This window comes from Nanorana parkeri, unplaced genomic scaffold, assembly GCF_000935625.1.
Source record: "Nanorana parkeri isolate BGI_ZX_2015 unplaced genomic scaffold, ASM93562v1 scaffold923, whole genome shotgun sequence".
NCBI lineage: Eukaryota > Metazoa > Chordata > Amphibia > Anura > Dicroglossidae > Nanorana > Nanorana parkeri.
In genome coordinates, this window is record NW_017307191.1 from 409,923 (window position 1) to 424,706 (window position 14,784).

Below are 14,784 nucleotides of genomic sequence, written 5' to 3' on the forward strand. Positions count from 1 at the left end.
GGCTGTACGGTTATATTTGGGTAATGATATCAGCCAGCATCCCTGGCCCCTGTTTACCTTCAGTGGTTGGCTGGGGAATGGGCCAGGAATGCATAATTGGTTGCTAGGACTCTGGTGACTACCAATGAATGGGTAGCCATCAGAATAATGTCAGCTTCCAGCACATACATGCCCAGCTCGGACCACTGGTGACTCTCTGTACGCCAGATCAGAGTTGGTCTTAAAGGAGAACTATGAGGTGAGTGCTTTTCACTCACCTCATAGTTCTAGCCGACCTGTGACAATGAGACTGTCACAGGTCGGCTCAGTAGATCGGGAGGTGACCGAACAGATACCGGCGTTCGCTCACTTCTCGATCCTGTCACGGCTCTCTGCCGTGACAGGGGAGGGGCTAGTTTCCCCTCTCCCCGCTCCGATCCGCCAGCGCTGACTGGCGGATCGGACGGGGGAGGGGGCGGGTACAGCTGGCTCTGCCTCTAGATAGGCAGAGCCAGCTGTCACTCACGCAGCTGGGCGGATCCCGGCACAATTGTCGGGATCCGCTTCAGCTGCGGCGTCTCACTATACCGCGAGCTGTAGCTCGCGGTATACTGAGCCTAGGGTAACGGGAGGATGCTAGTTTGTGTCCTCTCGTTACCCTAAGGAGAACTATGGGGAAAAGCCCTGACCCCATAGTTCTCCTTTAATTACTGCTAGTTTTCCAATCTGTAAACTGTCAGTAATTCTTTTTGAATCTGTCACAGTCAGTAACAGATTCTTAAAGTGGCGGTATTAACAACTACTTCAATCTTTCGTAAGTGTCAGTGAGGGCTGGTGCAGACCTGGGCGATCCCCGTGAGACACGTTGCATGAAATCAATGGGGTTACATCTGCGCGGCAATTGATGAAAAAAGGTACATGTACCTTTTTTTTGTGTCACACGGCGCACAGCTTTTTTTTATTTCATATTCAATTGCATGGGCGGAAACGCTGGGGGAAAGCGTGCAACCCACCCGGGCAACTAGGGTGCCATTAGAAAAAAATGGCGCGACTAGTGTGATCAGCAGTAGTGTGCGACTTCGTGACCACATGGCAATCCGCGCGGTTTCATGCACGATTGCCGCGCAGTAACGGATCACACAAGTGTGAACCTGGCCTAACGCTACCAAAACGGGTAACAGGGCTTTTTTTAATTTTCCGCAGGACCTTTTAAAGGAAAGATAGTCCTGGAGCAAAAGAAAAGAAAAAATAGACGGAAGGACTACATGACAGGGTGGACAGGGAACTCGGAAGTACGGGGTTAAGTTAGTGTTAAGGGGGGATGGTCACTTACCTGATTGGCCGGTTTCAACTGTTAAGGTTTTATTGAATTCCCTCCAATGTCTTCTATAGTATTATGCTAGAACATTGAATGAGAACACGAAGAATCACAGTGAAATGATTCATAGAAAGCATACTGTATATATGGTTAGAATATGAAGAACTGTACAGTATATGAAGCTGTTTTAACATATTTCTAATGTATAGTGTACTGTATGTGAAAAATCTGCTTCAATCTTTCAGGATTCAGATCTGGCATCTTATATTTCTGTCTATAGGTGAGCGCCTGGTGGATCTGATCCTGCTGGATGCAGACGTATACTCACTGACTCCGGAGTTGAAAGGTAAATAAAACACATCATATACTAATGGAACACATGGCTCACTTTGTATAAAGATCGGAGATGTTGTTGGAATATTTGCACTTTTTAATGCCATCCACTTCACTGAAAGCTTCCAGGTTTAGATCAGACAATTTATAAATGACAATATTAATGTTACCTATTACACAGGATCCCAGGGTCTGTCTTCTGGTTATGTCAGGACCACAATTCTTACACACTGCCTTGGATCTCAAAACCCAGAAGCTTATTGAGCTCAAATAGCTCAGCAAATCTGCAAAACTGTATCTTACTGATAAAAGTATTCTTAGTTAAAAAAAAATCTGAATGTTATCATGTTACTCTCTGCCAATTATTGTACATTAAATAATGAATGGCATTCGCAGCACTGTGATGTGATGGCCCTATTTCCACACTGAGCTTACAATATATTGCTTTCATTAAACATCAAGTTTACCCTTCTTATATGTTTACTTGTTTCCTCCCTCCCCCTCATCAATATGGTCATTGGTATATCTAGGATTGGCATGTATCGAAGGTGCCCTGGGTGCCACGGGAAGGCCCTATGTTCGGCTGAGCCTAAGTGAAGGAGCCATTTGACTCAGCAGATCCAACATCCTATTCACATAGGAGCCAAATGGCAGTGAGTGAATAGCCAAATGCCGCCGAGTAGCAGTCGGCTTGGCTATTTTGCTCCCAGATGCTGCCCCCTTGTGAATGACTAAGGTGTAGTCTTACTCATTCACTAAAGGGTTAAAGTCAAAATGTAAATAAAAAGACCAGACCTGTAAAAAATCATTTAATTGAAAAAAAAATGCCACAAAAAAGCCCCCTCTTACCTTAGGTCGCATGAAGCCGGCCTCCCGACCAATCAGAAAGCAGGGCGTCGCATTATTACACGGCGCCCAGCTTCCTGATTGGCCAGCCAGACGGCTCCGGCAGTGTACCGGAGGAAGGCCGCGCTCTCGCTGGAGAGGCCCCCGGGGGTGACAGGCTGGACATACTAAGGTACAGTAACCTTACCTCACAAGGACGTGAAAGCATGGAGCCGCTTCCCGGCCAATCAGGAAACCGGGCAGCGTGTAATGACGCGCTGCCCGGCTTCCTGATACCGGAAGTACTCGTGCTAGGAATCGGAGCATTTGGGCGAGTACTCGCCCAAATACTCGGAATCGGCACCAATATCGATACTAGTATCAGTATCGGTGCATCCCTAGTATTTATTGAAATTTTTTGGTTTTAAGCAGGTACAACAAACCGTATGCAAAGAGCAAAAACATATAGAACCATAGGAATACAGAAATAAACATAAAAGAACAAAAAAATAAAAGTAGTGAACCCCTACCACAGGGATATACATATCTCTCTGATTAAATAAATGAAAATTTAAAAAAAAAAACGGAGAGAGGGTGTTGATGTAGCCTCAACGCTGTATACACACAGGCAAACAGGGTAGTATGGCCACCATGAGAGAGGAATGTGGCGAGGGCTGGCAGCATTCAGGAGGAAGATCAAGCAGACATCCCAACAGGGCGAAAATATAACCATTTGGACCCTATTGTGTAAAAACTGTGTACTGAGCCCCTGGACTGATCGGTAATGCGTTCGAATTCTATAACTCTATCAAGTTCCGTCATCCAATTATAGAAAGTAGGAGGTAACGGTGAGATCCACTTACGTACAATGAGACGAGTTGCGGTAAATAATGCTCATCTAAGAGCCAACAGTAGAGGGGAGTCATAGTGTGAATCATCAAAGACACCCAAAAGACATATTGGGCGGAGAGAATCAATTGAACATTAAAAACAGAATTGAGGGTGCGTACGACCTTTAGTCAATAGCGCACTAGTTTAGGGCAACGCCATAGCAGGTGGATCAGGGATCCCTGGTGGAATCCACACATAGGACAGAAGGGGTCATCTCAGTATCCTGTCCTAAAAAGGAATTCTGGAGTGCCCAAATCATTTTCCCAGCCCTTTCTGCATGGCAATGGAAACTGAGATACAGATTTAACCATAAAATGAGAATATAAAAAGAGATCAGACCCTTTGTATGTTCAGAAAAAAACAGTGTGTCAAAAATTGGAGTAGAAAAAAACCTTGGAGCCCCATGAGGGGACTGAACGGAGTGCATGGCGGACCTAAAGAAACCCAAAAAAGCAGTTTTTATGCAATTGAAATTCAGTCTGAAGGCTGTGGAAAGAGCAGATAACACCATCCTGGTATAGCTGGTTGACAGTATAAATACCTGCTTTGCACCAGGAATGAAACCCCTCCAAAGGAAGAAGTTCAGGTAGGTGACCATTCCTCAATAGAGGCGTGTATCCTGTGAGGCCAGACACTGGCAGCAAGTTTTGAGCTGCATTCCATTAATTTTACAGTAGGGAAGCGGGAGTAGGTCTTGACATAAAAACCGCTCTTCAAATATCTCACTGGGTCAAACCCCTCTAAAAAATATGGGATGATATTAAAGGATTGTGGATGCACCCGTCCCTGCGACCAGCCAGCTAGGTGTTGCATCTGTGAAGCTATGAGGTACAACCAGGGGTTGGGGAGGGCTAGCCCCCGGAGAGTTTAGGTCTATGCAGAACATTCAGTCTCAGTCTGGCCTGTTAATGCCGCCAAATAAGGTCACGAAAAATAGTATTGATTTGATCAAAAAGATGTCTAGGTAGCCAAATTGGGGAATTATGCAAAATATACAGGAGTTGAGGCATCCAGACCATTTTTATCAAATTTACGTTGGACTTCGTGTGAGAAGTCAGGAAACAGCATAATCTTCGATCCTCCCACGATATCTTTCCCACTTCTCTAGCTTTGCGTAGAATGTGCTCTTTGTCTCGGTAGTTTAGGAGCCTGATCAGAAGAGGCCTGGGAGGGTTACCCGGCGGTAATGGACACGGTGTGCCCTTTCCACAGCGAACAGAGGGGTCAAACAGTCCTTGCCAAACACTTCCAGAAGCCATTGTTCCATAAAATCTGTTGCATTGGTGCCCTCAGTGCGTTCAGGTATGCCAACTGCACGGATATTGTTGCGATGCAGCCGGTTTTCTATGTCATCAGCTTTTGAAGAATAACTTGCAATTTTCTGCATAGCTATTTTAACATCAGAAAGCAACGGTGAAGTTGAATCCTCAAAATCACTAACTCTGCATTCCAGTGCTGTCATCCGCTCCCTGACTTTCTGTAGGTCATGGTGGAGAAAGGAGATGTCAGCCCTCATGCCATGAACCTTGTCAGTAAGTGAAGCAAGGGAGGTGTTGCAAAGCTGAATGGCATTAAACACATCAGAGATTGTAGGTTCTGGCGATGCAGTTAGTCGTGGTTTAGATTTAATAGATTTAGGGCTTTTAGCAGTTTTAGCAGCTTTAGTCACAGTGGCTGAACTGTCAGAATCAGCGGTCGAGTGTATAGTGGAGGAGAGGTAGTCATCCTCAGGCTCCTTTCTTGCACTGCCATTTCTGGCTTGGGAGGATCGAGACTGCTTAGCAGGAGTATCAGGCTGTCAGGCAAAGCACTCCAGCCGCGCCGCCGTGTCACTGCCCTTATCTCCGGAGTGCTGGGACATCGCAGACAGAGCTCCGTGCGGGCTGCTGCCATCTTGCGACACGATGCTCGTCTTCTGACTGTCCTTCTTCTTAGACATATCAGTGGCAGGCAGCTTCAAGAGCGGCAGTGGAAGGATCGGGCTGATGGCGGGGAAGATCCGGAGTCGGTCCGATAGATGTAAGGGCACAAAAACAGAAAGTCCCAGGATTAAAGACAGGATGTGTAGCGGGAGCTCCCCGTTACACGTCCAGCTACATGAAGCCGCCGGCCACGCCCCCCAATGTCACCATCTTTGCTTCTATCCCTCTTTCTGCCAGCTACCTAGCAAACATTAGTGCTGCACCGTTGATACTAGTTGCTTTTCCGGGGTATATGTGCTGATCAAGTAATCTGTAAAAGATTTTTTTACATTTGATAAATTAAAAGTAGATTTATCTGCACTATCCAGTACACTTTGTTTGCTTTTTCCTTCAAATATTTTTAGTTTAAAAAATCTCCATTTTTTTTCCACAGATATTCAGATGAAGCACAAACAAGATCTGAAGGAGAAGACTGAGACTCTAGTGGAGCATAAACCCCCAGGAACTACCCTGGAACCACAAAGATTCCTCATCAATGAGCGATATGTGAACCTGGTTGTAGTCTCCTCTGATCAGTTCAGGGAACGTCCCCAGAATGAGCTAATACAGACCGGGGAGAGACATGAGGAATGCTTGAAGAAAACACAATCTGGACTGGAGCAGATTTCCCCCAACAGGCTTTTCCGCTGGAGCCACCAGTCAAAATGTGTACCACATGCAGTAATGGTGAGCGGAGTGCCAGGAATAGGGAAGACCACACTGATACAGAAGTTTGTCAATGACTGGGTGAACGGAAAACACTACCAGAGATTTGCTTTTCTCTTCTCCTTCAGATTCCGGGACCTTAATAGACTGGGAGAGGTCAGCTTGGAGGAGATAATTCTTCAACAATATCCGTATCTGAGGAGTCAGATTGGAGATATTTTACAACATCCAGAGAGACTTCTGTTTCTATTTGATGGCTTAGATGAAAGTGTTCACCAAATGGATTTCAGATCAAGTAAACTGTCCAATCCAAAACAGAGAACAAGCGTCAGTGAGATTGTGATCAGTTTGGTGAAGCAGAGTCTTCTTAAGGGTTGCTCTGTACTGATAACCAGCCGCCCAACCAGACTGGCATTAGTTGATACTGATGTCTTCCAGAGAATAGTGGACATCATGGGATTTCTCCCCAAAGACAGACGGATCTTCTTTAATAATTTCTTTGGAAATGCGGAATTGTCAGGAAAGGCTTTTCATTATGTGCAGGAGAATGACACGCTGTACACTTTCTGTTATATCCCATCATACTGCTGGATCATCTGTACAGTGTTATCAATGTGTCACAAAGCCCAACCAACAAATGTTGATAAACTAATGGAATCATTGCCCAAAACAGTGACACAACTCTTTGTGATTTATGTCTCCAACATGCTGGCCAATCACTGCCAGAATAAAGATGGGGGTCACACTGCCCGGGAACTGCTGACATCTATGGGGTGGATGGCAGAACATGGAGTCATGAATCACATGATTGTATTTGATGAGCGTCATCTGGACTCATTCAGTGTGAGAAATGATAAACATCTCTTTTCATGTTTCATGATGGAATCTGGTCAGCCTCCTGATGTGGATTACACCTTCTTACATCTCACTCTTCAGGAGTTTTTTGCTGCTTTAGTCCATTTTACTAACTATAATCCGGACAGATTACAGGAAACACTTGATGATGCTGAATCTCACAATGATGGCCGTGCTGAAATCTTTCTCCGCTTCCTCTGCGGTCTCTCAGACTCTTCTACTAGATTCATGTTAAAGTCTCATGTGGGAGAATTATCTACTCCGGCTGCCAGACATGTCATCACCTGGATGCAGAAGAAGGTCCCAGCACAAAGACCTGACAAATACAGAAAACTCAAGAGAGATCTTCTTAATGTCTTCTACTATTTCTATGAGAGCAGGAATAAGGCTCTGGTGTCACAATGTGTTGGATCAGACAAAATTGACTTTTCTGAAGTCTCCCTCAGCCCTCTGGACTGCTCTGTTCTGTCTCATATCCTGCAATCCTGCAGAGAGACACAAGAAGTAGATCTAAGTTCATGTAATATTCAGAATGAAGGATTGAGGAAACTTGTACCAGCACTACTCAGCATCAAGAGTTTAAGGTACATTTTAACCACCTGCTGTCCGGACGTTGTAATTAAACGGCCGGACAGCGGCTTCTTGAGGGCAGGTGGGCGTCTTTAGACGTCCTAACATGTTCCGCTCGTGCCCGCCGCTAGGCGGCACGCATGAGCGGGAAATCAGCTTTCTATGTAAACAGCCAGCTATGGCTGTTTACATACAAGAGTTCCGGCGTCTGTAGAGACGCCCGATCGCTTGTAATTGCGTGCGGGTGTGCGCCCCCCTCCGCCACAGCCAGTGCTGGCGATCCCAGGCTCCGCTGCTCCCGGTGTGAGCCCGGGACCAACAGAAGTTCTGCGGCCGGAGATCAAATGGAGCTCAGTACACGAGTTCCGTTTGATCTCCTCCTCCTCTTCTGAATGCAGGCAGTGATGTGTATTACATCACTGCCTGCATTCAGTGTCACTCTCCGGTACATAAACCGGAGAGAAGCTGGTGAAGCAGGTCTCTAGTGTGTTCCTATGTCAAGTGTCAATTGCGTTCCTATGTCCAGAGTCCAGTGCGTTCTAAGGGCCCGTTCACACCAGAATCGGTCTGGAACGCACTGCATCGCATTGCGGCCGGCTCACTTTTTTTGCCCCCAATGCAATGCGATCGTCCGCATGGGATCGCAGGGCACATTGTGCCTGCAGTCCGGTCCGGTGCGATCAAAATAGCATTGCAGCATTTTGATCGCACCGAACCAGAGACAGTATGTGCCCTGCGATCCCGTGCGGCCGATCGCATTGAAGCCAGACAGCGTGGCTACGGTTCCATTCACTTCAATGGCCCACCACGCCCCCTCCTGCCCGGCAAAAAAGTGAGCCGGCCTTAATGCGATGCAGTGCATTTTGGGCTGGAGCGCACTGCATCTGGCTTGTACTCCAGTCCACAGTCTGTACTGGAGGGCAGGCCTGTCACTACTGAATGCTATCACACAGGAACTTGTTAACCCCTGTGTGATAGCAATAAAGTTAAGTGAAAAAAATTTAAAAAATAAGAGAAATTAAAATGAAAAAAAAACTGATAAAAAGTTTAAAAAAATAAAACGAAAACATTATTAATAATCCCCAGAGTCCAACTTGAGACTCCGCACAGCCCACCTGAGACTCCGCACAGGCCACCTGAGACCCCCACATCCTACCTGAGACTCCACACAGCCCACCAGAGACTCCCCACAGCCCACTAGAGACTCCCCACAGCCCACCAGAGACTCCCACAGCCCACCTGAGACTCCCCACAGCCCTCCTGAGACTGCACAGCATTCCTGAGACTCCGCACAGCCGTCTTGAGACTCCACACAGCCATCCTGAGACCTCATACAGCATTCATGAGACCCTGGAGACATCAGGCCACCACCCTGGAGCAACGCAGAGTATGTAGCTTCATATTATTCTGCGTTGCTGTATAATGTATTGCTGGGATTTGTAGTCCTCTATAGCTGGTGGTATTCTGCATTGCTGTATAATGTATTGCTGGGATTTGTAGTCTTCTATAGTTGGTGGTATTCTGCATTGCTGTGAGGACAATATTGGGGTGTCTACTCCATTATAACATTTCTCTTATAAAATTATATTACTGGAGTTTTATAAAGTGATGGAACATAAATGATTATAATAAAGAGAAATGAGTTCCATTCATGTAGAGAATAGTTACATTCATTCCTGGGGGAGAAATTCATTGTCTTCTGGTAACATTCTTCTCTTCTTCTACAGTTTGGTTGGTAATCATCTGACAGACATTTCCTGCCACAATCTGGAATATGTAATAAGAAATAACCAGACACTGAGGACACTGAACTTGTCTAAGAACAATCTGAAGGGTCCTCATTTCAGTGATCTGATGGAAGCTCTGACAACAAGCCGGATAGAGGAATTACAGTGAGTATAACAGAACTGAGACAATAATATTCTGTTATTAATTATAATGTAATTATATTGGATCTCTTTTTTTTTTAACTCTATAAATAGCCAATCCCAAACAATGTACTAATTTTTGGCTCGTATCACACTCTTGTCAGGGTCTTACCTTTCCTTGTTAAAGTTAAAGTTGAGCTGCAGCCTGTCTTTTGTTGCCGTGTGTCTGACGCTGTTTCTTTTTGGCGCCCCCTTATGACCAAACCCATAAACATCATCATTCTACAACTTCTGTCAAACTTCTGGCAACTTCCTGCCTCAGAGTGATGATGTAACACCACTTCACTATTTAACCATCAGCTTGTGGATTTAGTCTACATCCTTGCATGTTTTCAGATCTACCAAGTGCCCTGCTGTTGTTCCTGTACTCCTAGTATGATCCTGGCTCTGGCTGACTGATCTTTTCCTGACTCCGGCTATTGTTTCAGACAGACTGCAGGGGCCACCTACCCAGAGTGACTCCCAAGTTTTCTTTCCATCCCGTTCAGGGCCGGACTGGGACTAAAAATAGGCCCGGGCATTTTAGACTGAGCAGCCCAATCACGTGGCCACCAACAGGCCCCACCCCACAAGTCTCTCCTCCATGACAGATTAGAAGGGGCACCGCCGGGAAAATTGAAGCAAGCCCAGAAGTGGCTCCTAAATTACCAAAGCAGCACTGGAGAATGAGGTGTTTTGAAGGTGGATCAGGAAGGGAAAACATAGGCAAGGGGACAGTTTGTCTAGAGCAGGCGTTTATTGTTCCACGTTACATGCAATTTTCGGCTGCATGAGGTCTAAATGCTTAAAGAAGAATACCGGGCAGAATAAAACTGAGGTGCTTTTTTTGGTCTAGGACAGGGGTAGGCAACCTTTGCTCTCCAGCTGTGCTGAAACTACAAATCCCATAAGGCATTGCAAGCCACAGGCATGACTCCCAGAGACAGAAGCATGATGGGTTTTGCAGTTTCAGCACAACTTGAGAGCCAAGGTTGTGCCTACCCCTAGGTCTAGTGCATTGAACTATGGATTGATTTGTGGGGGGGTGCAAATGAAAGACCTGTCCCTGGCCCCTAATTTTTTAAGCAAATAGAGCTTTCTTATAGGGGCTATTTGATCGCCGCTGTTTCTTTTTTTCCCCAATCCCAATAAGTGTATACTAAGCGGTTTGTGTGAATTGGTACCAATTATAAGTCTTTGTAAAACATGGTTTTTATCCATATGTCAAACAACAAAATCGGTATTGCTCAAGGCAAAGGGTTGGTTTAGGGCTTGTTCACACCAAATGCAGACCAGATCTGCATGAGTTTCTGCACACACAGTGCAGTGGGTTGTGCTGCGTTTTTGCTGTGTTTTTGATGCGTTCCGAGCCGTTTTTGGTAAAAAAAAAAACAACTTTTTTTTTTTAGTTTAAAATGGACTTTCAGCGCGTTCCAGGGCGTTTGCATGCATTTTTGATGCGTTTGCATGCGTTCCAGAGCAGGTAAAATAAAGCTTGCTGTAGTTTTTTTACATGCTCTGGAACTGAACGCTGCGGTGTGAACTAGAGTCCAAGATACCATTGGATTATATTGGACACAGTTTTGATCCGGTCTGTAACTGCTCTGCTCCTGGAACGCGCTTGGTGTGAACAAGCCCTTAGGAATGATATGGCTGGTATATTTTTTCACACCTTAGTGTGTCTGCTAGATAAAGTCCTTATAATTTGAGGAAGCTGAACCCCCCCCCCCCCCCCAGGAAAAAAAATACTATTGTTTCAGACAGACTATCTTTTACAGAGCCCCTGCAGAGGCCACCTACCCAGAGTGACTCCCAAGTTTTCTTTCCATCCCGTTCAGGGCCGGACTGGGACTAAAAATAGGCCCGGGCATTTTAGACTGAGCAGCCCAATCACGTGACCACCAACAGGCCCCACCCCTCACAACAGGGGGCAGAGCCAAACACAGAAGCGCAATCGAGGGGCAGGGCCGGCCACTAGTAAGTACCGGAGGGCTACAACTGACACACAAGCCTTGCTACAACCAATACACAAACCTTGCAACAATGTAGGAAGCTTGCTATAGAGAATGTCTGTTTCACTAGTCATCCAATCAGCTTTCTCAATTCAGAAATTTCTGATATGAGAAAGCTGGTTGGATGGCCAGTGAAACGTCTTCAAGAAAAATACAGAAAGTCCAAAAAATAAAACGAAAACATTATTAATAATAATCCCCAGAGCCCAACTTGAGACTCCGCAAAGCCCACCTGAGACTCCGCACAGGCCCCTGAGACCCCAACATCCTACCTGAGACTCCGCACAGCCCACCAGAAACCCCCACAGCCCACCAGAGACTCCCACAGCCCACCTGAGACTCCCCACAGCCCTCCTGAGACTGCACAGCATTCCTAAGACTCTGCACAGCCGTCTTGAGACTCCACACAGCCATCCTGAGACCCCATACAGCATTCATGAGACCCTGGAGACATCAGGCCACCACCCTGGAGCAACACAGAGTATGTAGCTTCATATTATTCTGCGTTGCTGTATAATGTATTGCTGGGATTTGTAGTCCTCTATAGCTGGTGGTATTCTGCATTGCTGTATAATGTATTGCTGGGATTTGTAGTCTTCTATAGTTGGTGGTATTCTGCATTGCTGTATAATGTAGTGCTGGGATTTGTAGTCCTCTATAGCTGGTGGTATTCTGCGTTGCTGTATAATGTATTGCTGGGATTTGTAGTCCTCTATAGTTGGTGGTATTCTGATTTGCTGTATAATGTAGTGCTGGGATTTGTAGTCCTCTATAGCTGGTGGTATTCTGCATTGCTGTATAATGTATTGCTATGTGTTGGGCCTCCATGGTGGATCAGTGGCTTTAAACCGGCTTCTGTGCTCCCTTCTTTTGGTGCGGCAGTACCCCTCCTGAACCACCATGGAGTGTAGGCTTGAAATCACTCAAGTCTCTCCTCCATGACAGATTTGAAGGGGCACCGCCGGGGAAATTGAAGCAAGCCCAGAAGTGGCTCCTAAATTACCAAAGCAGCACTAGAGAATGAGGTGTTTTGAAGGTGGATCAGGAAGGGAAAACATGGGCAAGGGAACAGTTTGTCTAGAGCAGGCGTTTATTGTTCCACGTTAAACCCCTGCAAGGCATTTGCATGCATTTTTGATGCGTTCCAGAGCAGGTAAAATAGGGCTTGCTGTAGTTTTTTTGCATGCTCTGGAACTGAACGCTGCGGTGTGAACTAGAGTCCAAGATACCATTGGAATACATTGGACACAGTTTTGATCCGGTCTGTAACTGCTCTGCTCCTGGAACGCGCTTGGTGCGAACAAGCCCTTAGGAATGATATGGCTGGTATATTTTTTTCACACCTTAGTGTGTCTGCTAGATAAAGTCCTTATAATTTGAGGAATTTAGTCCTGTAAATCGTAAAATAGATGATATAAAAGATGCTCATACAAGATGAAAACCAGTCTTACTGCAATGAGCAATCAGTGCTTCTGGTCACCTGACATGACCTTCCAATGAGTATGGAGCTCTTATAAGCAGAAATCAATAGAATATCAAAAATAACAATCATTTTGTCTAATCCCTACCACAAAATGAGTTCATGTCAGTGGTATTCTGTGGTGATCCTGTGTTATGGAGATATCATCGTCTCTATACATGGATGACAATACGTCTCTATACATGGATGACAATATTGGTGTGTCTATTCCATTATAACATTTTATTATAAAATTATGGTAGCCCTTACCACTGTGTCACACTCTGGTCGGGTCCCTGCGTTCAGGGGCGAGAGGCGGCATGAAGGTGCATTAAAGTCAATGGCACCGCAGCCCCACCCCGCCCGCACCTGAACGTGTGGCACATTAGGTCCAGTGCGATCTGCAAAAATAGTGTTTGCAGCATTCTTACAGTTCGCACTGGACCAGAACGAAGGCACTACTGTGCCACGCGTTCGGGTGCGGGCAATAGTACTGCGGCGGGGGGCTTGGCTGTGGTGCCATTGACTTCAAAGCACCACCATGCCCCCTCCCGCCTCCGAATGCAGGGAGCCGGCCGGAGTGTGATTCAGTCCATTCCAGAGCCTGAACGCTCTGGAACGCACTATTTGTGGTGTGAACCGGCCCTTAGGGAGGATGCAGATGCAACCTCTCCTACATATCCAGTCCTCGGATATCTTGGGTCTGCTGTTCTCTTTGCTAATGATATGTGTGGTGTCACCATGTCAAGTTTAAAAGAGCTAACTAGGACCCTAAAAAAGAAGGCCTTTCCTATCTGGAAAGGGATTTAAAAATATTGCCAAATTATTTGAAATCATAATACCAGTGACTGCAAATTATAGCACAATACGAGTCATGTCAGTGGTATTCTGTGCTCATCCTATGTATGGAGATATCATCATCTCTACACATGGAGGACAATATTGGGGGGTCTACTCCATTATAACATTTCTCTTATAAAATTATATTACTGGAGTTTTATAAAGTGATGGAACATAAATGATCCCAATAAAGAGAAATGAGTTCCATTCATGTAGAGAATAGTTACATTCATTCCTGGGGGAGAAATTCATTGTCTTCTGGTAACATTCTTCTCTTCTTCTACAGTTTGGTTGGTAATCATCTGACAGACATTTCCTGCCCCGACCTGGCATCTATAATAAGAAATAACCAGACACTGAGGACACTGGACCTTTCTGGGAACAAATTGAAGGGTTGTAATTTCAGGGATCTGATGGAAGCTCTGACAACAAGCCGGATAGAGGAACTACGGTAAGTATAACAGAACTGAGACAATAATATTCTGTTATTAATTATAATGTAATTATATTGGATCTCTTTTTTTTTTTACTCTATAAATAGCCAATCCCAAACAATTTACTAATTTTCGGCTCGTATCACACTCTTGTCAGGGTCTTACCTTTCCTTGTTAAAGTTAAAGTTTAGCTGCAGCCTGTCTTTTGTTGCCGTGTGTCTGACGCTGTTTCTTTTTGGCGCCCCCTTATGACCAAACCCATAAACATCATCATTCTGCAACTTCTGTCAAACTTCTGGCAACTTCCTGCCTCAGAGTGATGATGTAACACCACTTCACTATTTAACCATCAGCTTGTGGATTTAGTCTACATCCTTGCATGTTTTCAGATCTACCAAGTGCCCTGCTGTTGTTCCTGTACTCCTAGTATGATCCTGGCTCTGGCTGACTGATCTTTTATTGCTGACTCCGGCTATTGTTTCAGACAGACTATCTTTTAAGGAGCCCCTGCGGAGGCTACCTACCCAGAGTGACTCCCAAGTTTTCTTTCCATCCCATTCCTCCCTTACCTCCTGGGAATGGTGCATCAGGCAGTTAATCCATGCAGTTGGGGTTTACTCACCTTTTGTGAGGCCGAGCGGGTCTTTAGGAGGAGGGAACACTTATGCTTTTACTGCAGTCTCAGTGGACATCTCTTAAAAACATGTCCAACACTTCTGGGTGTGGGGGGGGGT

General features: G+C 45.6%; 1 protein-coding gene across 1 annotated transcript in view; it reads left to right on the forward strand.

The window, feature by feature from the left end:
• Nucleotides 1-5,331: 5,331 nt before the first annotated feature.
• LOC108795012 (NACHT, LRR and PYD domains-containing protein 12-like) overlaps nt 5,332-14,784 on the forward strand; it is a 34,948-nt gene continuing 25,495 nt past the window's right edge. The window contains exons 1-3 of the mRNA XM_018566179.1: nt 5,332-5,365; nt 5,702-7,380; nt 9,640-9,654. Of these exons, the coding sequence (XP_018421681.1) occupies nt 5,332-5,365; nt 5,702-7,380; nt 9,640-9,654 (1,728 nt within the window). The remainder of the gene's footprint in view (nt 5,366-5,701; nt 7,381-9,639; nt 9,655-14,784) is intronic.